This window comes from Procambarus clarkii, chromosome 17 (genome assembly GCF_040958095.1).
Source record: "Procambarus clarkii isolate CNS0578487 chromosome 17, FALCON_Pclarkii_2.0, whole genome shotgun sequence".
Lineage (NCBI taxonomy): Eukaryota > Metazoa > Arthropoda > Malacostraca > Decapoda > Cambaridae > Procambarus > Procambarus clarkii.
The window spans coordinates 43089700-43117199 of NC_091166.1; the positions used below are offsets into that span (position 1 = coordinate 43089700).

Below are 27500 nucleotides of genomic sequence, written 5' to 3' on the forward strand. Positions count from 1 at the left end.
TGTAAACCTGTTATGTTTACTTATTTTATGCGAGTAAGAAGAAGTGTACATCATATCTGAGTACCTGAGGAACTTTATATTTTGGGTGTTTAAAGGACTTTAATTATTAATAACTGCACTAATTTATTTTTGGGGGAGATGCTTGAAGGCCTTTACTAATTTATTTAGGAGCACGAGACAGTGTGGGTTTTTTTTTTTTTTTTTTTAGTTAACAGAGGAATCTACTTGGTTTAAGGGTGAAAGAGGGTATCTGTTTGTTATATCTTAAGTGGGCATGGAAATTCAATTGTCTTTTTAAAAGAGTTGATAAGACTATATATATATATATATATATATATATATATATATATATATATATATATATATATATATATATATATATATATATATATAATGTTAATATGTGTATCAGCGAACGTGGTGAGACTCCCTAAAAACACGAGACAATGGTCGAATATTATAATACACTTTTGATATATTTAATGTCATGAATGTGCCGGACAGCGTCATGGGGGTTGGGGGGTTGTAGAGGGGGGGGGGGGTTGTGGAGAGTGTCTGGGAGGGGAGGGAGAAGGAGGAGGAGGTGGTAGTAGTAGAGAAGAAGTAGGTAGAGTGTGGTTCAAGTGCAGGTAAAGGAGAAGGAAAGGCAGGAGTAAGAGAAGATCACTGAAAAGCAAGATAAATGTGGAAAAGTATCAGGCGACAGTAACTTAAGGGTTAATATTCACTGAAAATGAGGTGAGTGAGAGTACATTTTCCTAGAAAATGAGGTGAGTGAGAGTACATTTTCCTAGAAAATAAAGGGGGAGTGAGAGTACATTTTCCTAGAAAATAAAGGGGGAGTGAGAATACATTTTCCTAGAAAATGAGGTGAGTGAGAGTACATTTTCCTAGAAAATAAAGGGGGAGTGAGAGTACATTTTAATAGAAAAAGAGGAGGGAGTGAGAGTACATTTTCCTAGAAAAAGAGGGGACGAGTGAGAGTAAATTGTTCGGGGAAATGAGGCAAGTGAGTGTAGATGGCTCGCAAAAGTGAGAAGTGTAAGTACCCGAATGTACCTGCATGAGGTTCTGTGAGTACTTTTACTCTCCAAGCCCGGCCCGGGGACATGGGGGAAGAGGAAAAGTACTGAGTTAAAGAACTGAAAGGAATAGAAGGCTGAGGATTTGTGTGAAAGAAGACTGATGGAAGAGGTGAGGAAGTAGAAGACACAGAGAGAGAGGGGAGGGAAGACGGTCTGGAGGTAAAAGAGGAAAGGAGGAGAGAGAAAACGGGAGGGAAGGGATCTAAGAAAAAGAGAGAATGGGTTTATAAGTGAAGGGGAAGGGGAGATGGGAAAGGAGGAAAGGAGATGACGGGAGAGAAGGATGGGCACAGAAGAGAAGATGACGGAAAGGGAGAAAGACCGGGGTTAGCGAGGATCGAGAGAATATGGAGCATGGAATGGGAGTGGAGGTGACGGGAGGGGGAGGAGAGGGAAGGGAGAGGAAAGGGGGGGGTGTGGCGAACAGTATTGCTGATGGTAACGGCTGATAATGCTTTTCCACCGTCATTGTTATTGTACATTGTTTGTGATGGTGTGTGTGTGTGTGTGTGTGTGTGTGTGTGTGTGTGTGTGTGTGTGTGTGGGTGTGTGTGTGTGTGTGTGTGTGTGTGTGTGTGTGTGTGTGTGTGTGTGTGTGTGTGTGTGTGTGTGTGTGAGTGTGTGTGTGTCTACCTGTTTTCATTTGTGACTAAGTTGTGATATTAAAATTAAACTTAGATTTACTTATAATGATGAAGTAAAATCGAATATGCAGCAAAGTAAAAAAAAATAAAAATAAAAGTGCAACGCTCGCTTGACCAACAGAAGAATGTTTACTTTTACAAACATCAACATGAAAGTCAAAGATGACATTAACGGGTCACTAATTCTAATTGCTGCATCACTAATTCTGGCGGTGACTGAAGTAGACGCCAACGGAAAACAGAAGACAGTCATGATAAACAGAAGGAAGGAAGAAGGAAGAAACAGAAGGAAGTAACAGATACGAACACCAAGGAATGAAAGCAGATCCTGCTTAACAGTACCAAGATTAACAATTTCAACAGACCGTTAAAAAAGCAAAATAAGCAGACACCAACAGATAAGCAGACATCGCCTTAAGGCGCCTTCAGAACCGACACCAACAGAAACAAAGGCTAAAAAAAAAAAGACAGCCTGAGCCCCAAGAAGAGTTATAGCATATTCAGAAACTTTTCTTAAGACGTTACATGACGTCATTCGAATCCGAGAACGCTGTAAAAAAAAATATTTACACGAACGCTGATCGTGACACTACGAAGGTTTAATTGGTACACTACGCAGTGTGTGTGTGTGTGTGTGTGTGTGTGTGTGTGTGTGTGTGTGTGTGTGTGTGTGTATGTGTGTGTGTATGTGTGTGTGTGTGTGTGTGTGTGTGTGTGTGTGTGTGTGTGTGTGTGTGTGTATGTGTGTGTGTGTGTGTGTGTGTGTGTGTGTGTTTTTAAGGGGACAAAAACGCATAACAATCATAAAATACGCATTAGATTGTGTCTAGATTATTGTATATATGCAGCATAACTAACCTATTGTTCGCGTATATATATATATATATATATATATATATATATATATATATATATATATATATATATATATATATATATATATATATATATATATATATATAACCACCTAAAAAGTGTGATATACATTTATAAGTAAATTACACCCGCCTCCTCCCCCCCCCCTATATCCGAAGCCACCCACCCACCTAAAAAAAAAAAAATCCGAAAGAGGGGGTTGGGTCATATATTTTTCTGGTGAATGAGGTGGCGGGGGCCTCATTTCCATAGTGGTGGAGGTGCCAGAAGCCGCCAACCTCATAAAGCAGCGTCTGCAGTGCCTGGAGAGCAGAGCCGCTCCTCGCTTGGCTTCTGTTACTCTTACGCCCCCCACTACCCCCTTTTCCCCCCTCCCCTCTCCCCCCCCCTTTCCCCCCCCTCCCCTCTCTCTCCCCCAAGATGGTGGGTCTCTGGCTACACCCGCCTTATCACTCCTCTCTCATCATCCTCATCATCCTAGTATTCAACGGTGAGATTTATCATCATTAGAGAATAGAAGTTTTTGTGTTTGCATGTATATGTGTTTAAGGTGTATGGCTGCCTGCCTGCCTGCCTGCCAGCTGTAGCGTGTGTTGTTGCAGCTTAAACAAATAACAAAGAATCGAACCCCTCCCTCAGGTGCAGTGGTCTGTGGGGGGGAGGGGTCCCAGGTGCACAATACCTCAAGAAAGCAACGTGTTTCAGGCCTGCCAACCCCACCACGTCACAAGTCACTTTAAATCTCCTTCCTATGCGACTTGAACATGCAAATATGCCACACCCACTTCCACTGTTCGACCAATCAAGAGCCCCGTCTCTCGTGAGAGCTAGCCAGTCGCAAGTCTCCTTACATCTCAATTGCCAAATTCAAACCTGCTGATTCAGGAGGAGTCGCAGCCAATCAAAAGTGGCGTTGCTATTCTTATCGTCCAATAGAATGGACTGTTCCTTGGGTCGTACGCTTCCACTCGTGAATTTAAATTGATGCTCTGGCCTTTGTTCAAGTGGTGTCTGTAGTCATCGCCTTGGAAGGGATGAGGGAGATTATCATAATTTTCACCTTAATATGCTTCAGGCGACGTATGAAAATCAATAGATGGCGTCAAAGGTGATTTTGTCCCTCCAGGAGTGGGGACCAACCAGGCGGCGAGGTAGGGGTAATCTGCTCTCTAAAACACGAGATGCAATATTGAGAGAGAGAGAGAGAGAGAGAGAGAGAGAGAGAGAGAGAGAGAGAGAGAGAGAGAGAGAGAGAGATGGTGTTGGAACGTTAGAAGTTAGAGTCAGGCTATCCATCACTGCTCACTGCTACCCAACATGGCTTCTCTGAACGACTACAGAAAAACATGGACTCCAGGGCCAAGCATTTTTCCCCGTCTCACGCCTCGATTTTCTGTGGGGAAATTCAGCAAATCAATCAGGAATCCCGTCTTAAAGCCACACTCAGCCAATAGCAGGCGACGTTTCATTGCAAGTAGCCAATGGGAACCGCCCCCACGTCCTTGGCTCCTCCCAACGTCTTCGGGAAACGCCCACCGTAAATTCCTTGAAACTTGATCAACTTTGACAGCGCGCGAGTTGATTCCCTGAACTCTTCTTGAAAGTTGAAGCATCTCATAAATTGTACGCTCTCTCTCTCTCCGATGCATAGTATGCAGCCTTGAGAGGGCTTTTTATCTTATCTCTGTTCTTGTCTTTGTCTCTCTCTCTCTCTCTCTCTCTCTCTCTCTCTCTCTCTCTCTCTCTCTCTCTCTCTCTCTCTCTCTCTCTCTCTCTCTCTCTCTCACTCACACACATTTACACACCACTATCACATTTCACTTAGCAGTCAGAGACGCTGTTCACAAAGTCAGGTGTCTCCCATGTTAATGCCGGTAACAGGGTTATCCTTCCTGTTCGGTTATGCAAGTCGGTGTTTGGTTTCTGGCAATAATGTTTGCCCCCCTGGCTACCGGCAGTCGGCTACCTACCACTACCAACACCCACTAATACCACTACCACAACACCTACCACAATCACACACTAATCCTTCCAGTATCATCCACCTCTTCCAACACTACCACTATCACCACCACCACAACTATCACTACACCTGCCTACTGGTATATTAGCATACACCTCACACCGTCGCCTACAACAATTAAGGACAACCAACCCTTCCCTCCCCCCCCTATCTACCAACCTCTCAAAACCCAACTACCTTGTGGTGGTTCCGGAGCCTTGTATGCCCGAGGCCCGGTCTCTGGCATGGTTCATAGTCTCATCAGTCAGACTGTTGGTTCCCAAGCTCGCAGTCCCAAATAGGCTCCAAAACCAGATCTATCAAAACCTTACACCTAATTTTGTATAATTGTTTTCCTGCCTACTACACACCACCCATCTACCACACACCACCCATCTACCACACACCACCCATCTACCACACACCACAGGTTGTTCAATATCCTCCCAGCAAGTATAAAGAATATGGCCAGAACAAAATTACAAGTCTCCAAGAAAAATCTGGATGATTTTTTTGCAAAAGGTACCGGACCAACCAGGCTGTAGTGGACATGTGGGCCTGTGGGCCGCTCCAAGCAACAGCCTGTTGGACCAAGCTCTCACCAGTCAAGCCTGGCCCCGGGTTGGGCTTGGGGAGTAGTAGAACTCCTAGAACCCTGATCCAGGTACAATCCAGGTACATACCTACGTCCGCCACTTACTGTCAGTCACACTGTTACTCGCCATCTGGTGAGAGTTATTAATCGCCCAATAAAATCCCCCCCCAACAAGCAACAGTAACCGCTAACTACCTCCAACAACCATTAATACTGACCACTAATCGCTTACTATCGTCACACCACCTCCTAACTGCTTGAGATCAGTCAAAACATATAGTCAACTAACATCATTATCCCTGCTAGCAAGAGTTTAGGTTTGTGCAACATACGGTGTTGGTATTAATATATATTTTTGTACTATAATTACTAACAGTTAATAAATAATGATAAATAATAAAAATGTAATTATGGTATAATAGCTTAAATAATGAGCAATTTAAACAAAATAGGGAGATGTAATATTTGAAGCATTGGATCACCGGATTATTTTAAGCGTAGGCTAGACATATATATATATATATATATATATATATATATATATATATATATATATATATATATATATATATATATATATATATATATATATATATATATATATGCTTCTAGTCTTGGTTATCCTCCTCTTCCTTTTTACGGTTTTCACTATCCTTCAACTCAGGCCCTTTTCCGTCCCATTCCTTCTGCTGCTACTCTTCAGGTCATTCTACCAGGCTTGTCTTCCTTTCCGTCAGGTTCCTCACCTGTTTCTCCTCACGAATATGAATTGAAATCTATATCATCGAGCATTGGTACAGATTTGTGTAAAGTTCCAGACTTAGTACAAATGTACTCCCCCATAGTACACCTTAGTACAGGTGTACTCCCCCATAGTACACCTTAGTACAGGTGTACTCCCAGTACTCCCCCATAGTACACCTTAGTACAGGTGTACTCCCAGTACTCCCCCATAGTACACCTTAGTACAGATGTACTCCCAGTACTCCCCCATAGTACACCTTAGTACAGGTGTACTCCCAGTACTCCCCCATAGTACACCTTAGTACAGGTGTACTCCCAGTACTCCCCCATAGTACACCTTAGTACAGGTGTACTCCCAGTACTCCCCCATAGGTCTGTGTAAAGGTCCAGCGTTGGTACAGGTATGTCGTACCTACCGCTAATTATGGACGGAATATACAAAATATGGACTGTTGCATTTAGTACAAGACCACAATTTGTACTGTTGATTTTGTAGAGTGCCCGAGAATGCAGGCAACAAGCAAACCTGACTTTTTCTGGATCTAGTATAGTACATATATGCTTTAAATTAGGCCTAAGGTTGCGTATATTAATCCTATGGTTGATTATTTAAACCTACAGCTTAGGTTAATTTTTTTGTGGTTAGGCTGTTTTTTTATATACCCTTTGTAATTCTAATAATACAAAAGCGTTGATTTTTTTATGTAAACAAAGCCCATATTTTGTGCATTCCGTCTTATAATGAAATGCACAAAATGAGATAAGATTTGTGTTTGTCTTTCGAGCGAAAATACTTATCCACTAACACGCCTGTGTACGTATATACATATGTACGTATATAGCATATTTCTGAATAATCAAACGATTCTAAACGATCGTCACCTCACGCCCAAACACTTAAAAATCCTTAAACGACGCCCAATGACAATTTAAATAGACGAGGCTGCGAGCAGGACAAAACTGTCAAAGAAAAACGAGAGAAGCTGTCCATGTGTGTTTGTTTTGGCGATGCATCTGTTGTCTGGCGCGTAACATACCTGACATATTGGCGAAGCCAGCGTAATGTAGCAACTAAATCTGGCTTCACAGGGTTCACGCCACCACCAATATGTTAGTGCTACGCTGGCTAAGGTGATCAATGGAGTGCAGGGCTTCGGGGGCGGCGTGTGTGTGTGAGGGGGTTTGCTTGTTAAGAACACTATGTTAAGCTTATGCTTAGGGTGGCCGGAAGGGGAGGGGAAAAGGTGCCAAACTAGGGTGATGATTTGGTGAGAGAGAGGGTGTTGGAGGGGGCGGAGGGAGGCGAGAGGAGGTAGAGAGGGGTTTAGAGGACGGAAAAGGTTGAGAGAAGGAGAGACAAAGAGAAAAACAGAGAGACAGCCAGTGAGAGGGGAGGTAACGAGCAAGGTTCGGGGGCGAGGGTGGGGGCAGTGGGAGACATAAAGCTAGCCACGAGGCCACTAAACACAATAAGGTCGAGGCTCCCTCCCTCCTCCCATTGCCTGCAGGAAAGTCCCATTGGAAAAACTAATTCCATTTGGCACACGGAGCTGTCCTGCCACGACCTCCGGACCTACCAATGGTTGCCGGAGAACTGTGTACTCGCCTAGATGTTCTTATAGGGTCCAGCATAAGCTCTTGGACCCACCTTATGGACCGTTCTGAATTTAATGTAATTACTTAGTTCCTGCCTTTGTCTTATAGTATCTATACTTTAAGAGTGAATGTTTTTTGTCTGTCCAAATTTGGAGGCTACAAACTTTGGGCTAGCCTCATCCAAATTTGCAGGCGGAATTGTCTTGGGTATGAAACGGACATAGGCTGGTCGGGGTAGGTCTAAGTTAAATATTAAACAAATATATTAGCATTTATAAAGACCCCCCAGGGCATTTTCATGGAGTTTAGTGTGAAATATATCGTGTGATTTCCATAGAGGCAGGTGTGGAATATGTCGTGTGGTTTCCATGGAGTCTGGTGTGGAATATGTCGTGTGGTTTCCATGGAGTTGTTACTGAAAAGAAAAAGGTAGAAGAAAGTGCCTACCGCTTATCACATGCCTCTGTATGACTAACCATCCTGTGTGATGGGGATTTCTTAGCATCACCTAGTTAGCTTTTTTGACACACTGTACTCCACTTCACATAGTCTAGGGTAGCTGCACTAATGCACATGTACCTAATATGTTAATAAAAACAAAAGAAAAAAAGAAGAAAAAACAAAAGGGAAATAAGAAATGATAAGCACCTGAGAGTTCAATGCAGTTGTTTCAGTACTTCTTAAGGGGAGCAGTGAAGCAGAGGAGGGGACAAAGGGGGAGCTAAGGGGATGGAGGACGAGGGGATCAAGGAGGCGATGGGGTGAAGAGTGGGGAAAGGGTGGAAAAGGGGAAAAGAGACCCAGGCGTAGCCGGGAACCCGTTTCATATAAGTAAATGGAAATATATGTCTGTTCGAGGTTGAAGGAGAGAGGAGGGAGGTTAGTGAGATGGGGGATAGGGGAGAGTGGAGAGAAGGGAGGAATGGGGAATTGGGGGGGAGAGAACGACTACCCCAGGCACCGCAGGATACCTGGGGGGTAGAGGGTGACTTGAAGCAGGAAAATAAGGGAGAGAAAGGAGAGAATATAGAGGGGGGGGGAACGAGGGGAATGCCAGTAGGGGGAGGGGGTGGAATGGGAACAATGGGGGGTAACTTACCGCGGGTATCAATGGGTAACCCTCTACTATATGCACATGAAGTTGTGTATTGAATTGGCTTCGTGCCTTTGATCTTCAAACTCATCGGTTTGAATTATTGTTATATGTGGTGTGATCACCTAAATGTGCTACCAATTCTGGTAACCTTATATGTCGTTATCATGTCTCCTCGACTCCACCTCTGTAAATGTGGTGAGATTCACCTCCTAGTATCTTATAGTCTAATTTCTCGTAGATCAAGTAACAGCCTCTTTCCAGTCCTCAAACTTTTTCTAGTGTTGGGGGTTCCACGCAGGTGCGGCATACTTCAGAGTGGACTTCACATATGTCGTGTATAATGCTTTAACGACCTTCTTCCTTAAGTTTCTTTTATCCTATTTTCTCTCTCAGTTTAGGATATGCTGATGAGGATATCCAATTAATGTGAGTTTCATGAGACTTTTCCTCTTTCATCTGTTCTTCTCCTTTTTCCTTACTACCCCCCCCCCCCTCCCCCTTCCCCCGACTCCCCACCCCCAAAGTGTGCAAGACTTCGGGCTATTAACTTCAAGATCATTCTCGGTTGCTGTCTTCTCTCGTTTATTTCGTATTCTTAAGTACACTTGCTTCCTTCCCAATTTGCATTGCCTTGCATCTATCTCGGTTGAAGTCTAGTAGTCATATCTCCGTATATCCCTGAGGGTTATCCAGGGATATTCCTATGTGTATGTTGGTGTGTGTGTGTGTGTGTGTGTGTGTGTGTGTGTGTGTGTGTGTGTGTGTGTGTGTGTGTGTGTGTGTGTGTGTGTGTGTGTGTGTACTCACCTATTTACTCACATATTTGTACTTGCGGGGTTTGAGCTCTGGCTCTTTGGTCCCGCCTCTCAACTGTGTGTGTGTGTGTGTGTGTGTGTGTGTGTGTGTGTGTGTGTGTGTGTGTGTGTGTGTGTGTGTGTGTGTGTGTGTGTGCGCGTGTGCGTGCGCGTGCGTGCATGCGTGCGTACCTTCGCGCGAGCGTATGTGTTATTCACCTTTCTCATGCTTTTCCTGCGGAGGAGTTGACTTGAGGTCAGGTGCAGAAAACGACTTGTTTGTCCACTGCTTTTACGGGTAATGACTCCGGATCCCCGTGATTTGTGAACTGTGTATACGTTGAACATTTAAACACCCACCACGCAACATATACGAGGTGTTCAACAACCAATATTGACTACAGAGCTCACTCTGGTATTTCGTATCCCTCTTCAGCTTGTAAAGCACCGCATATATTTTCAAGAAAACGACAGGCTTTTTTTTTAAACAAACTATAAAGAATTTAAAGACCGTATTGCTGCCACCTTCCCAGTGCGTCCAAATGCGGCTTCAGTTTGCGGCAATAAAGAGAATCATCGATGTTCTGACGTGCATATATTATGAGAAAGGGAGGGGGAGCGTGGAGGGGGAGGAGGAGGGAAGCCAGTTACATGCAAAGGGGGTGTGGCAAGAGGATGGGGGGGGGGAAAGGGGGGGAGGAGGAATCACTGCAAAGCAATTGCCTGCAAACATATTGCTTACGTGAGTGACAATGTTTGCTTAGTCCGACTGGAAATCATTACTCTTGTAGGCATGTCAACGCCACCCCTCCAAACAAAGCATTGGAGAAGCTCATAATAGTTAATTAAAGTTAGTTTTCCCAGAAAGCCTCATGAAACCCAACTATACTAACTATCCGGCGCGCGAGTAACTAAACTAACGCCACGGATATAGCCGGAGTGTGCTTAATTACAGTCTTTGTTCATACTCGAGCAAAAACTATCTAGCTAGCTGGCTATACTCCCAAATATACCCGCTTTCGTGTCCAGTTGCCATTGAAGTGCAAAATTTGGAAAATTAGCTCAATTCAGGTATTGAATGTGTTCGTGTGGCCCTTGGGTGGGCGGAGGAGGTGCTGTGAGGGGCCCTGGAGAGGGGAGGGGTGGGTGATGGGGCCCTGGAGGGGAGAGGGGAAGACAGGACCGGGAGGGTGGACGGGGAGAAGGAATAGGGGACTGGTAGGGAAAGAGGGGACTGAGATGGGAAGGAAAGAGGGGACCGGGAGCGAGGAAGGGGAGAGAGAGCAGTGGCAACGAGGCTGACATGGCGGGAAAACTTATTGAATATCAAAGTGCAGGTTCGAACATGTCTAGTTTGCCTTGGCACCTGATGCTTGATGACCTTGAGCTCCGGCTCTTTGGTCCCGCCTCTCGAATGTCAATCAGCTGGTATACGGCGTGTGTGTTTATGTGTATTTATTATTTGTATTTACTCTTTGTGCCTTCAGGATCGAGGCATAAATAGTTAATACAAATAATACTGACTCCATACCTAATTTTCTCTCGCACTTCTACTCCCAGGTACCTACGTAATGCTAGGTGAACAGAGGCATCAACTGAAAGAAAGTAGCCATTTGTTTCAGGTGTTAGTGCATGCGTGCGTGTACAGGCGCGCGCGTCGTATTCTATATTTTCTCTCATCTGATAATGGGCGTAATATATTAACTTTAAACAATATTCGCAATGCATTACTTTTAAACTAATTTCCACTACATTATCACGACATATAATCACAACTATTGTGAAATACGTAATTAGATTTCAGCAATACGTCACTCTTTTACGTTTAGTTATAACGTATTTTTGTTGTATTTGTTTGTTTTACTTTTTTATGGGGGAGGGCGAAGTGGTTGTTTGTTATAAATTGTTATCTGCAGCAGTTCAGAGGAATTACGATAGCATTTGATGACAGTAATCACAAATGTATTTAGCGTGTGTATTAACTGTGTTGTATATTATGTTCCTCCCTGCGCCTTGTGTCACAATATAGTTCTATATATTGAATACTGAAAAGTATACTGTAGTGTATAGTGACAAATATGAAATAGTGTGACAAGTATAGTGTATAGTGACAGGTGTCACTATACACTATATATATATTTGGTGAATATATTTGGTGACAAATATTGTGTTTAGTGACAAGTATAGTTCATAGTGACAAGTATAGTGATAAGTATAGTGACAAGTAATATATACATGGAAGATACTGGAGGGCCAGGTCCCAAATTTCCACAGTAGAATAACAACATATTGGAGCGAAAGATACGGAAGGAAATGCAGAATTCTCCGACTGAACATAAGAGATCCATGGCTGTTCAACACCCTCCCAACAAGCATTATAAATATTTTCGGAACATGGGTGGATGTCTTCAAGAAACATTTAGATAAGTTCTTGCAAGAAGTGCCGGCCCAACCGGGTTGTAGTGGGCAACAGCCTGTTGGACCAAGTTATCGCAAGTCGACCCTGGCGCTAGGCCGGGCTAGGAGAGTCGAAGAACTTACAAGACCCTCTGCAGGTAAGATCCAGGTAAAGTAAGTGCTAAGTCTGCAGTATAGTGTTCAGTATGCGTTCTTGTGACAAGCAGGCATCGTAGCGACAATAATATAATATTATATTGAAGTAAAGCACATTGTACACTCGTATCTCCTCAACATCCTCCTCCTCTCATAGATTCATTCATCATACACTCATCATACTTTCCTCAGCCCCCCCCTCCCTCATCATACCCCCGCCCCCTCATCATACCTAGAGCGCCCGTGAACACACCGTGTGCGCAAGATTGCACTCTGTCACACACGATATACTTTGACGACTCCACACATGGCTAACTTGAGAGAGACTCTGTCATTATCCTGGGAGAGCTGGGAGGTGGGAGTGGGAGCTGGGAGTGAGAACTGGGAGGTGGGAGCTGGGAGAAAGGAGAAAGAGGTGAGAGTAGCTGAGGAAGGAGCTGTGAATCAGGGATAAGAAAGTCTGATAAGAAAGTGATGGAATTAATATTAAAGAGTGGAAACCAGTAGAGTTACAGAGAGGGAGAGAGAGAGTAACAGCTGAATATTACAGAGTAATGTGAAACTATTACAAAACCTGCAGACTAAATAAATAAAGTCATCAAGATATTCAAGCAGACAACAGACAGCATGAAAATATACCGAGAGACAACATACTACAGTAGTAGCATACATGTCAAAATATACCATCGTGACGAACTGCAAAAAAAAAAAACTTCATAACACAACATTCATCAACAAATATCAGCAGACAACGGAATCTATGATGAAAAAATGACAGTAGACGGAATAATGTTTTGCTGAATCAACATTCAAAAGTAAAATGTATGCTAATCTACTGTCTTTGAAACGCAATGCACACAGTTGTACAACACAATTATGCAAATTTACAACTAGCAGGAGACGATGATGTATGCAGATGATCAAAGAGGAGGCTGAAGAAAGTGAGAATAAATGTACCGAGACGCAAAAATATGCGTCAAAATACCGCCAGGAGACCGCTGTGTAAGCAGCTGCACCGAGTTAGACCTAAAAAAAAGGAGTATGCTGATGTTCCGAGGAATAAAAATGTATGCAAATGTACCAACAGCAGACAAAGATACATGCAGATTCGCCAACAGGGAAGCATGACAACTAGAGAAATGCACTAGAAGACACACAAGAATGTGCAGGTGTGCCAAGATGTACTAAGAAGCAAGTGTATAAAGATGTGACATAACAGGTGTATGCAGATGTGTCATAACAAGTGTATGCACCTGTGCCAAAAAAAATACATGAAAAAATGGCATTCAGATAAATTCTCGAACTAATCATTTATGTCTCCATCACCGCCCACGGGATGGGTATGGGGTGCATAATAAATGACTCGCGCAACTTTGCATGCATAGAAAACAGGTAGACAGCAAAAGGGGTCAAGAACAGGGGTCAAGGTGGTCACAAGGAGGAGGTTATCTTGAGATGATTTCGGGGCTTTAGCGTCCCCGCGGCCCGGTACTCGATCAGGCCTCCTTTTTGTTACACGCCCCTCAGGAAGCAGCCCGTAGCAGCTGTCTAACTCCCAGGTACCTATTTACTGCTAGGTAACAGGAGCATCAGGGTGAAAGAAATATTTTGCCTATTTGTCTCCGCCTCCACCGGGGATCGAACCCGAAACCTCAGCACTAACGAATCCGAAGCCCTGTCCACCCAGCTTCAGGCGGACCTTCATAGTGCTGGGTTATGGTTGAGGTTCAAGAACAGGTGAGGTGGTCACAAGAAGAACACCAAGAACAGGTGAGGTGGTCACAAGGAGAACACCAAGAACAGGTGAGGTGGTCACAAGGAGAACACCAAGAACAGGTGAGGTGGTCAGAAGGAGACCATTAAGAACAGGTGAGGTGGTTCCATCGACCCAGCCACACCAGTACTCACACAAGATAGCGAGGACGACACCCATATGTCTAATATTCATGAGACACCTGTCCAGGTTACCTCAGGCAATGCGTAAGCGGCAAATAATCAATAATTAAACACACACAAAAAAGTCATATCCATCATAACAATGCAATAATCCACGTCGATTGAGGTATTGTGGATTGGCATGCAATCCATTCTTTACCTACACAGACGTAAATCACACAGATAATCGTTATGATTGTGCCACAATGTATCACCCTAATAACTTTTTATCTATTTTTTCGTTGTTGTTAATGTGATTGCAACTGGCTTCCTTTGTTCATGGCTTCTTTACGATGATTCAATATGTTTAAGGGAGCTTTCATGTCACGCCTGCACATAATATTGATACATCGGGGTCTTTATACATATATAGATGATATATTGATGCCCTTATGTCAAAATTACGAAACGAACACGCACAAACGAATAGATAATTTGGGAATTTATTTTCCTTTTAGAGCTCTGGGCCTTATAATAAACCAAGATTATCTCATTTGAATCGATACGCGGCACGCTTCGAGCCCGACCCTCGAATCTTTGAACTCCAAACCCCACTGTGTGTCTCTTCGGGACGCCTCCTCACTGGCAAAATGACTCTTGGGCCATCACTCCCCAGGGTCGTGATTCACGTGCTCCCACCACTCTGCGGATGACACGACGACGACCACACTGGGACCTCGTTTGTCTGAACCTCCCCGGGTTATATAGCTCCTGCGACAATAATAACGTCTAATTAGCACAGGCTATAATGTTGGAATATTTCTTTCCTAATTCTGGTGTGTTTGAGGGGATAATTTTATTCGATTGTTTGAGGTCAGATTGGGTACATTCCAGGGTGTCACTCCCCCCCCCCCTCCTCCAAGACCCCGTGGGGTTTGCTGAAGAGTAATTAACTAGAGGACAGAGATTTTGGTCACCTGAATGCTAAGAAGGGATGATTGACACCATATGTATTTCCCAATGAAGGTGTCTTTTGGTTTTGGCTTCACTGTGAGGGCAATTAAATCGTCATTGGTGACAGGAAACCAATTTCATTAGTCCACTTGGGCAAAAGACAAAGGCCTGAGCTTGAAAAACAACAGCAAGGCTACACGCAGCTTAGGGGACGGTATTTAGGCTCCCGGTGATTACCCTTTGCTTGCATAAGAATACAAGATTCACGTTTTGCAAGCAGATGACAGCCCTCGAGACGCACCGGATAATTGCATCATCAACTCCACCGGCAACAACAGCTGTTATGCACGATGTCTGTAAATACGATGTAAGAAGTTTTTAGTTATTGTTTATATCTATATATATATATTATATACAGCAAGACTTGCTTTATAGCAAGACTTGGTTTCTTGTGTGTTATTATCTCGAGGTAAAGGTGAGTGATGGATGTGGTCACTATAAGCGGAGAGTATTGTGTCTTGTGTTCCCCCTCTCACTCCGTCTCTGTCGCATTCCCAATTAAGATTATTTGTCCATCAGGAATATTAACTAAATTAAAGTTAGTGCAAAATGTAATTAATGACTTAAATGGCATAATCATACACTTTCAACGATTTGAAGTAAGGGCAACTAATGAAGGCGTCAGCTGTTGTTGTTGTTGATCTAGTGGCGACAAGGCCTCATCTGTGTCCCCAGTTGCCAGCAAGCATAAACAAAACAAAGACAGCGCATCGCATAAAACAAAAGCGCGTCGTCAAAGCCACGAAGAGAGGATCGACGACCCGCAAAATGGAATTAGATCCCTCTCAGACCGGTGCTATCAGCCCTAATACCTTTTATTCGGGCGATTATCAGTGTTAATGCTTCTTAGTCCATCTTGCCTTTATCTTGGGGCCGACCTAGTGCCTTTGAGAAACCCTAATGGCCGCGGGTGATAGGGGATTGTGGCGGGGAGGGGGAAAGCCTAGCGGCTGAAGGGAGAACTCTCCCCACAGCTTTATTTGTAGCTTTCACGCCTCTTTTCTTACTGATATATATATATATATATATATATATATATATATATATATATATATATATATATATATATATATATGTATATATATGTATATATATATATATATATATATATATATATATATATATGTATATATATGTATATATATATATATATATATATATATATATATATATATATATATATATATATATATATATATATATATATAATCACTAAGAATTCTAAATGACCCGATCAGGATTCGAATCCATGGCGTCTAGGTACTGTGTACATCCTCCAAATGTACACAGTACCGTGATCACCGCACCATGGAGCTATGGTCATTCACGGTACTTCTTTAAATGGTTCAAAGAAATACCTGTGAAGAAGTACTTCTTCGTGCGATATTTGAATGGTTCCCAAGCCAACATGCATCAGAAAACTCTTGATCCTGAAGGATTCGAACCCGCTCAGCCAGATTCTCCATACTCCCTTGGTAGTCCAATGCTGTGCTGTTGCCATTCAGCCAGCGACTGTACAAAAAGTATTGAGAAGTGGTGAGAGCTACCCAACACCCGACAACACTCGTGGCATTATTGGGTACAGATCTTTCATCAAATCACTTCAACATGCTGGGGCCGCATGAGCATCAAGTGCGCATTAAAGCTTTACGTACACTGAAGGACTACGACCCTTAAACGCTGCCCACTCGACCACGAGGACCTGTACTCACGTAGCAGTGCTTGCGGGGGTTGAGTTTCGGCTTTTTTGTCCCGCCTCTCAACTGGTGTACAGGTTCCTGAGCCTATTGGGCTGTATCATATCTACATTGGAAACTGTTTATGGAGTCTGAGTCCATCACATGACTTCCTAATGCATTCCATTTGTTAACTATTATGACACTGAATAAGAAGCTCTCTCTCACACACACACACACACACACACACACACACACACACACACACACACACACACACACACACACACACACACACACACACACACATACACACGGTGTGTATGTGTGTGTGTGTATTTACTATTTGTGTCTGCAGAATCGATCTATTAGCTCTTCAACCCCACCATTCTAACCAATCCATTTTCCTCTTATTACATTTACTGCATATATTTTTCTCTAACACACGCACACATATCCCCAAGAAGCAGCTGTCTAACTCCCAGGCACCTATTTTCTGCTAGGTGACAGGGGCATCAGGATGAAAGAAACTGCCCATTTGTTTCCGCCTCCACCGGGAATCGAACCCAGGCCATTAGGACTACGACCCTCAAGGCGCTGTCCACTCAGCCGCGAGCCCCCCCCCCCCTCCTCGCGGCTGAGTGAGTGTGTGTGTGTGTGTGTGTGTGCATCACCTTAGATCTAGTCAGTACTCTACAATACCCATAGTTTAAAGTTGTTAATCACTAAAAAAAAACCTTAAAACTACAATTATATCAAGTTACTTTTAAAAGTTTAATCGTACACAATAACTAACCCCAACATGAAGACATTGACGGCATTAAACCTGTTCAACCAGTACGATATCGCACAATTATGAGTACCATTTCTTTGATTAACATGGAACACTGACTCCCAAGTTATCTTCAGAACCCCATTTTCCACCAGACTTGCGCAATGGACAATTGCTTCTGGGATAAGATAATTTGACGGGTACTTTGTTATTGACACATAGAATTACAGGTAAATGCTCTCTTTGATTGAGACTTCCGATTAGAGGCGCTCTGTAAGCTATGGGCTTCCCGCTGCGAGTGTGATGAGGCGGCCCCTGCTGGCCCTGTATCATGTAGGCAGCCGGCCGGTGTAATCTGCTCAACGGGTACTGTTGTTAAGGTGTCTTCCCGCTGGTGGGTACTGTTGTGACGGTCTGGGTATGGTCTTCCCGCTGGTGGGTACTGTTGTTAAGGTGTCTTCCAGCTGGTGGGTACTGTTGTTAAGGTGTCTTCCCGCTGCTGGGTACTGTTGGGACGGTGTGGGTATGGTCTTCCCGCTGGTGGGTACTGTTGTGACGGTGTGGGTATGGTCTTCCCGCTGCTGGGTACTGTTGTGACGGTCAGGACGTGGTGAGGGTATAAAGTACCCGTTCTAAGTATACTGTTGTGACGGGGTACAAATAGATTATATAGCATATGATGATGACTAGAGGTAAACTTACAGAATAGGGTAGACAAGGGATAGGGGCGTGATCAGAATGAGGGTAGGAGTATGTTTGAATTGGTGAACCAAATGTCTATCAACTGCAGAAGAGTTGTAAAGGCCGCGAGTGAAGCTTACCTGTCATGTTAAGTTTTCCATTCATCCTGAACATGGTTCGGGACTAATGTAAACCCACAAGTGTATATACACCGAGAAATGGGGGGTAGAATTCTCCCCTTGTGGAGCTGGGTCGTAACTAGCCAGGGCTTGGTGGAAGTCAGGGTATTACATATCGTTCTGGCACCCCTAGGGTATTGTCCCTTTTGAGTCGTCAAAGGGCTCAGAGTAATATTATCCCTGACCACCTGAATTAGATCCATTACGACACCTGAAGGCGTCGTGCCCTGGGCCTCGTTGCATAGTTACCATCGTAAGGTATCACCCACGCTGTTACAAGAATGGCACCATTAATACCCATTACCACAGTGGGGATAGGGCATCAAGGGAGGATAGTAATATTCGTAGCCATTATTGTCCAAGGGTGGAATATATCGATTAAGTTAACCGGCTCAACCTTTGGTGAACCAAATCACGTTGCTGAAATATGTCGACATGAAGGTGAAATTACGAACCAGGTCCCCCCAACACTTGGGAATAAAATGATAAAATACGGTCACACAAGAATATGCATTATACACTAATGTATACCAGTTGTGACTTATTATGGAGACTGTACGCCCAAATAACACAGTTACCCCTAATCCCTACTGATGCATAGCCTCCTCCATCACTCTCTTCCCTAATGTGTCCTGCTGCCAAATTCAGCCATAAATCAAGGAGCAACAAAGTGTTATAATTATCACAATCACTGCATCAGGTACCATGGAGGTATTGATCATCTTTGGAGCTGGACAGGATAACAGAACAAATTAATAAAAAATTATGTCGGAATTTTTGAGACGATTTCTTTTTAGAAATCCGCTTTCTCGGAGTTTGCCTCTTTCTTGTTTTTTTTGACCTGCCTTTTTTCTGAGATGTTTAGCTGACTGGTACATTTTTGTCAAGCTAATCTCTCTCTCTCTCTCTCTCTCTCTCTCTCTCTCTCTCTCTCTCTCTCTCTCTCTCTCTCTCTCTCTCTCTCTCTCTCTCTCTCTCTCTCTCTCTCTCTCTCTCTCTCTCTCTCTCTCTCTCTCTCTCTCTCTCTCTCTCTCTCTCTCTCTCTCTCTCTCTCTCTCTCTCTCTCTCTCTCCCCGTCTCAACCACACATTGCCCCTATTCGTGACCTCTCACCTCTTCCATGTTTCTCCTCTTTCATATTCCATTCCCCGCATATGCTCTTCTCACCCTGCATACCTCTCTCACCCTTTTCCTTCAATTATTCCTGCTAATTCACTTCTATTTTCCCATCATCATCATCATCTCCCATTCCTACGTCCCCCACATATTACATTTCCCCATCTCAATGTATCCCAAAACATCCAGTCTACCCCTTCTATCATCCCCAGGTATCCCCTATCCCATTTTGACATCCGCTATTTATCCTATTCCCACATCCCCAGTTATTCTTTTCTCCGTCTGTCATTTCCCCATTCCTACATCCACATTTACCATCCTATATGCTCTCCATCCTTGTGTTTACCGTCTCCCATTTCGATATCCTAATCTAACCTCTTCCCTATTCCCGCATTTACCCCTTCAATTATTGGTGTTCATCCCCTGCTCCATTCGCGTCTGATTCATCCCACCCCCCCTTATCCCATCCCCCCCCCCCACCTATCCTCTATCCCCTGGTCCGGTCCCTTAACCACACTCACCAGAGTCGTGAGTGGCCACGTAACATTTGATACTATTCCCTGACCACAATGACATGTCACTAAGGCTAATACATCCTCTCAGATATGACGTTTCGGAACATAGAATTATTTTATGGCCATTTTTTGCCGTCGCTGAAGCCGGTATTTTTCGTTACAGAATTTTTCCGAGATCAGGAGTTTCATTTTCTTATTGCTTGAGAGATCTCAGGAATTTTCTTGGATAATATGAGAGCTTTAAGACTGCGAAGTTAAATGAAGGGAGGAAAATGTCAACATTGATATCTGGGATTTTAAATTAGCGTAATTCTTTTTTTTGGGTGGTTTGAAAGAAGTTTCTAAGACATTGATTGTACAAAATTATCCAAATAATGCTCGCAGAGAGATCTTAATACTTATTTCAACGCAGATTGTTATCGCTAGGAAGCGTGTCATTAAAAATACAAGAAAAATGTAGTTTTCAACGAGAGAGAGAGAGAGAGATTGAGTGAGACTTGGTGTGTGTGTGTGTGTGTGTGTGTGTGTGTGTGTGTGTGTGTGTGTGTGTGTGTGTGTGTGTGTGTGAGAAGGTGGAGAGAGGTGGGGGGGGGAACCTTCATGGGTGACTGATTGACGGGACAGGTGTATGCAAAGGGGGGTGGGGGATGGACACAGGTGAATGGGGGGGGGTGACCCAGTACCAGTGTTCCGTCAACATAGAGACGAGTGTTGATAGCATCACACACGACACCACTCCCTTACCATTGTTATGTTGATGCCAGACCATAATTACACATTGTTTTCATGTATAGTCAATCCCGTCTAATTGGTTCATAGGTGGAGAGGGCTTGTCTCCGCGTAGAGAGTCTGATCCCTATAATATATTTACAATTGTTTGATTTAAATAATGCAATTGACGATTATGCATCAAGGATATCGTAATTATGGACATTATAGCTAATTTGTATTTAATTACACTATTGTCTGTGATTTTTATGATTTTTATTAAGCGAATGCTAATAGCTGGCTTTGAAAACTAATTGTGGTGTTTGGGAGATGGGGGTTAGTTGTTGGAATGGGGGGGGGAGGGGGGGGTAGCTGACCCAATTTACTGGGAATAGGGATGATAGAGCAACGTAAAGTGGGGAGAGGATAGCTTGAGAAGGTGCATGAGCGATGGAGTGGAAATACTTGGTGATAGGAAGATGATAAGAGGAATTGGTGGTAATTGGACATTCTTGAAGAGTATAATTCGTTATCTGCCATCAGGGAGAGTATCGGATTGCAGCAGCATTAGCATACAATGTTATTCTCTTCCTTTCCATTGTTGTTCATAATATATTCCTGCCAGAATGTATTTGAATTCGATAAATACTTCACATACGTCGGACATAATACACCTTAACATATACGGCTCTGGACATCGTGTATTATATACATAAATCTGTTTTAGTATCGTCAGCAGAATTGGTTAAATTAAATCTCTAAACAAAACATATATTTCATAAGAAAATAATGAAATTATGCAGTGAGATAGAACCCCCTTTTCTGGACTTTAATGGCAGACGTACTACCGACTGAACCATGTTGGTAGTACTGTAGTCTGTAGAGTCGAAACACGCTGGTTCGATCCCGTTGAACAGCTTCAGTATTTTATTATCATAGACATGCCACGCTGTTGTCATTTGAGTGTGCAACATTTAATAATTTGTGTTGAAGAGTGAAATATAACCGGGGAAGGAAAAGTGGAGCGACACACTACTCTTCAACCTGGTGTTGAGACTCCGTTGTTGAAGCTTCTCGCGTTGCAACATGCAAGAGCTGTTACAATTCCCGAGGGAGAATGAGAAATAAATATGGATGTTGATAATGTTGATAGCTCCGGTGTTTTCAAGATGTGGCTGATGGCGCTATGTTTACCTTGTCATATGTTTGGCTTTCTCTCCTTTATATATATCTATGTATCTTTCCGACATTGCGTTGATTGTTTTTTGTTTACACACACACACACACACACACACACACACACACACACACACACCGGGGGGGGGGGGGGGGTTGGCTCGAGGCTGAGGGGACAGCGCTCTGGGGTCGTAGTCCCAACGGCCCGGGTTCGATCCCTGGCTAAGGCAGAAACAAATGGGCATAGCTTCTTTCACCCTGATGCGCATGTTCACCTAGCAGTAAATAGGTACCTGGGAGTTAGACAGCTGCTACAGGCTGCTTCCTGGGAATGTGTGTGTGTCTGTGTTAGAGAGAAATATATGTAGTAGACATAATAGAGGAAAAATAAATTGATTCATAATGATTATTGTTTATAATGATTTTTCCTTCGTTTTCTGCATTATTTTGACTTATTTTCTGCGGGTAAAAGGGCGAATATGAGGAGCGTTTCTTTCAAGCGGATGTGTGGAATCAACTCACAGCTGCTGAAGTCTGTTTTTTCCCCATATTAAACAGTTAGGCAAAAACTGGATTATAGAAGCAGAGAGATACTTCCATACTTCCGGCTACGCAGTAGATCTTCCGGCTCCAAAAGTATTTACCTGTTACTGGCGCGATTTGTTAGCGTACCAGACTGGAAAATCTTTGTCCCACGTTCAGACCCCCACATTACTCCTTAATCAGGAAAACGTTACTTTCACGACTATATATATATATATATATATATATATATATATATATATATATATATATATATATATATATATATATATATATATATATATATACATATATATATATATAACACTTATTATTTATTAAATAAATTATGTATTTAAAAAGCTTGCATTTGAGTCACATTTGGGCTTGACCGTCATAGTGTAATTACCTAAGTGTAGTTACAGGATGAGAGCTACGCTCGTGGTGTCCCGTCTTCCCAGCACTCTTTGTCATATAACGCTTTGAAACTACTGGAGTGTGTAAGAGATGCGAAGATCAGATAACTTAGCACAGCTCACTAATATGTTCAGACTTATGAATGAATGTCTGAATATATATGTATTTGAAAATATACTGATCAATCAGCCATGTGATAATCATGGTGACAAGGCCTGTCAATCTCTCGTACGCTCCCTGTCAATCCCTCCACGTTTTCAGTCAATTTCTAGATTACCCGTCAAGCCGTACAAGGAAAAGACGTTTCATCTGACATGAGCTTTGACCCATTAAGAAGAACAAAGGTATAGCCATAATGAATACAACAAAATTACAAAAAATTGCGATAGTTCTTCTATTGTCTCCTTACCAAGAACGTATGAGTGAAATAGGGTAAATAAATATGTAGTAAACATTTTGTAAAATGATCACTTGAACCGATGAAGACTCAATGCCCCGAGTAAATCCCTCGCATCACTATAATCCACAGGTGTAATCAACACACATGCATCAGGAAAGCACAGGTGTAACCAATCACACACACACACATGCACCAGCAAAGCCCATGTAACCAATCACACACACACACACGTGCTTCAGCAAACACATGTGTGTGTAACCCATCACACACATGCATTAGCAAAGCACACGTGTAATCAAACACCTGGGGCTTCCGCTGGGCCGTCATGTACCTCGCCTGGGGGCACAATCGTCACCTCTCATGGGAAGCTCATTCTATGTGTATTCCACAGAGGAAACAAAAAAACTAGATGACTATTGAGAACTTTCGACAGGTCGAAGAAACCAAAGCGTTGTGTAGGTTAGGAGTACGAGAGTATAGAGTATAGAAAGAGAGTAAGAGAGTAAAAGGGTGAGAGAGAATAGAGGGGGTGAGATAGTAAACAGTTTGCAGAAAGCTATTGAATAAATGGCGTGGTCTGTTAGCTGATGAGGCCACACCCAGCCTCGGCTACACCCACCTAAGGGTGTGAATGGTCATATCTAACTACACCCATTACCCCTGATACATAACCTCACATTCTAACATGAAACTTTAAAACGAAAGTAGTAGCTCAATCCAGCATAGAACACTAGTGTATTCTGCCAAGCTAGTGTGGAACACAGTGCTATCAATTAGCTCTTCAATACTCACAAACACACACTCTCGTCTCCATCAATGTGTGTGTGTGTGTGTGTGTGTGTGTGTGTGTGTGTGTGTGTGTGTGTGTGTGTGTGTGTGTGTGTGTGTGTGTGTGTGACTATCGATTATCTACAAGAACATTTATTACATATTTGGCCTCAGATAGTCCCATAAACTGATTCACTGTAACAGCCCTGTGTCCTCCGATTGTCAGATACCAAGAATCACCCATTAAATTCATCTCTAATTTATAAGGCTCGACTATGACGGGTTGTATATTTCTCCAGAGCTTATTATCAGCTCACAGTCTGTAATTTGACGTCTATAATCGATATAATTCGGCCATAAAGGAAACACACACATTGGAGACTTTTCAATACTCGTGACATGTGAGGGAGAGTCGTTCAGCTTCATGACATGTGAGGGGTGAGAGTCGTACAGCTTCATGACATGTGAGGGGTGGGAGTCGTTCAGCTTCATGACATGTGAGGGGTGGGAGTCGTACAGCTTCATGACATGTGATGGTGGGAGTCGTACAGCTTTATGACATGTGAGGGGTGGGAGTCGTACAGCTTCATGACATGTGATGGTAGGAGTCGTACAGCTTTATGACGTGTGAGGGGTGGGGGGTCGTACAGCTTCATGACGTGTGAGGGGTGGGGGTCGTACAGCTTTGTGACATGTGAGGGGTGGGGGTCGTACAGCTTCATGACGTGTGAGGGGTGGGGGTCGTACAACTTCATGACGTGTGAGGGGTGGGGGTTCGTACAGCTTCATGACGTGTGAGGGGTGGGGGGTCGTTCAGCTTCATGACGTGTGAGGGGTGGGGGGTCGTACAGCTTCATGACGTGTGAGGGGTGGGGGTCGTACAGCTTCATGACGTGTGATGGTAGGAGTCGTACAGCTTCATGACATGTGATGGTAGGAGTCGTACAGCTTCATGACGTGTGAGGGGTGGGAGGTCGTAGAGCTTCATGACATGTGAGGGGTGAGAGTCGTACAGCTTCATGACATGTGAGGGGTGGGGGGGTCGTACAGCTTCATGACGTGTGAGGGGTGGGGGTCGTAGAGCTTCATGACGTGTGAGGGGTGAGAGTCGTACAGCTTCATGACATGTGAAGGGTGCGAGTCGTACAGCTTCATGAATAATTTACCAAGTTGTTCATCCTCCATTGATTACCCAGAAACACGTGTGTAATATCGATTGATTGATGAAGATTAAGCCACCCAAAAGGTGGCACGGGCATGAATAGCCCGTAATATGTGTAATATCTGCCAGAGTCTAGCTATATCCCTGACGACTTGAGATCTTTCTCACGCGTGATGGGAGGGGATTATATAAGTGGAAGGGTCGGGAAAGATGGGGATAGAAGGAAATGGGAGGGAAAAACAAAGAGATCAGAAGGGGAAATGAGAGAGAGAGAGAGAGTATTCTGCTGTTTATCCCAGGAAATATTCGGTATACAGAATAAAGTTCAAGACAATATTGCACTGCCATTATCACTGATAACATCCGTGTAAATACCGTAATTCTGCAGAAAATTGTATATTGTTGATACTGCAATAGTGAATATTGAGGTAATTAATAAATGTCTTCAGAAATGACTAACGCAAAATATTCGAACTTATATAATATTAAGTTTAGTAATGAAAGGCATAATGAATATCATTTAGGACTACTCAATATATTTTCCTCTGTTAAGAGGCAATAATCTGGCTTCCTCTGTTAAGAGGCAATATCTGGCTTCCTCTGTTAAGAGGCAATATGTGGCTTCCTCTCTTAAGAGGCAATAATCTGGCTTCCTCTGTTAAGAGGCAATAATCTGGCTTCCTCTGTTAAGAGGCAATAATCTGGCTTCCTCTGTTAAGAGGCAATAATCTGGCTTCCTCTGTTAAGAGGCAATATCTGGCTTCCTCTGTTAAGAGGCAATATCTGGCTTCCTCTCTTAAGAGGCAATAATCTGGCTTCCTCTGTTAAGAGGCAATAATCTGGCTTCCTCTGTTAAGAGGCAATAATCTGGCTTCCTCTGTTAAGAGACAATATCTGACTTCCTCTGTTAAGAGGCAATATCTGGCTTCCTCTGTTAAGAGGCGATATCTGGTTTTCTGTGATAGATCTGTACTTTTTCACGAGCCTAACGATTTTCCCACCTTTCCCCAAGTCACTAAATGGTGTTCGAACATTAATGGCGCAGGAATTTCACAATTTAAGAGTAGGAAAGAATACTAAAAACCCGAGAATGATGCCGCGTAAACCAGTACCTGAAAGCGGCGCTGGTGGTAGAGGTGGTTGAGGTGGTGGTTGTAGTGGTGGCCAGGGTACACGACTTGCAAACCCATTACCTGAAAAACACAAAATTGGAATCAGAAATAGAGGGGGGAAAAGACAAGCATCTAAAAAAAAAAAAAGTTGTAATTTGCGACATGCAAAGGAAATCTTCTCGTGTAAATTCGTGTACTTTGGACAAAAGGTGAGTAAAACCTCGTATTTGGTTCCGGAGGGGTCAAGTGTAGGTTTTAGGTTTTAGGTACAAGGGGGGCTAGTGGGGTTTAAGGTGTAGGTGGGATGTATCTCAGTGGGAGTGTGTCTAAGTGCGGGGTGAAGATTCAGTTGTGTAATTGGGTGATCTCACACCGGAATGTTAGTAAGTTGTATCTCCCGTAGAGCCCAATTAAGAGGGTCTCGCCATGGTTGATTTCAGTACAATGTAAATTGGTGTTATCTTAACAAGCGACGTTAGTAGGCTCTATCTTCAGTGGAGTGTACGTTGGTGTTGTCTTACCTTGTGTAAGTAGGGCGTATCTTCAGTAGAATATAAATAGATGTTGTTTTGACTGGATGTTAATAGAGTGTTATTGAGCAGAATATAAAAAGGGTGTTGTAATGGAGTGTAACTTTTGTCTTTGTGTTATCTTTGTTAGCTAATTGTGTTTTCAGTTTGGTTTTGCCTTAACGGGGTGTAGTGTTTTTCAAATAAATATGGTTGTGTGAGATAATGTATCTGCGTACTCATCTAATTATGCTTGCGGTGGTTGAGCCTCAACTCCTTGGTCCCTCCTCCACAACATTAAATGGAACTAGTTTAGAGGTTCCCGTATCTTTTGGGCTCTGGTTATATCAGCATTTAAAGATGTGTATGGATTCTGCCACCACAGCTAAAATTCTTAGTACTTTCTATTTGTAAACCATTCTAACATCAACAAAATTATTTCCAATGTCTCTGGCTCATTTGGGTACCTACCTTCCCCCTGCTTCCTTTTTCGGGTACCATGAGTTCCAAATAACCTGGCCTTGTCTACCCAACCACACGGACTGGTTGGTAGAGCAACGGCGCTCGTTTCCTAACAATCTAAGTAGTTGGGGGCCATTCCTTCCTCCCGTCCTCAAAATCCCAGCTCCTTGCCCCCACATCCTTTCCAAGTGCTATATAGTCATACTGCCTTTGAACACTCTCATCTGATAATTGCCTTATCCTGCAATTTCTCTAAGAATTTAATATGTGGTAATCATGTCTCCCACCCTTACTCTCCTATCATCCAACGAAATTTATTTTGATTTCCTAAGTGAGAACTCACTAGAGCAAATTAAAACTGTAGGAAAAATATAAACAATAGAATTTCTAACAATTTTAGGTACAAAATCAAAGATTTTTTCAGATTGCTTTCCTGTCAACTTCAGATTAA

The 27500-nt window shown here is 43.1% G+C and overlaps 1 protein-coding gene and 1 long non-coding RNA gene across 14 annotated transcripts in view; one reads left to right on the plus strand and one right to left on the minus strand.

The window, feature by feature from the left end:
- LOC123772554 (homeobox protein, cut) overlaps positions 1–27500 on the minus strand; it is a 589385-nt gene that overhangs the window by 424578 nt on the left and 137307 nt on the right. For 10 of the 13 annotated variants that reach the window (XM_069325906.1, XM_069325910.1, XM_069325908.1 and 7 more), the window contains exon 2: positions 26079–26159. The exons of the other annotated variants lie outside the window; for them this stretch is intronic. In XM_069325906.1, coding sequence (XP_069182007.1) covers positions 26079–26159 — 81 coding nt within the window. The remainder of the gene's footprint in view (positions 1–26078; positions 26160–27500) is intronic. 13 annotated transcript variants of the gene reach the window in all.
- LOC138365532 (uncharacterized) overlaps positions 1–27500 on the plus strand; it is a 565144-nt gene that overhangs the window by 216089 nt on the left and 321555 nt on the right. The gene's annotated exons all lie outside the window — the stretch shown is intronic.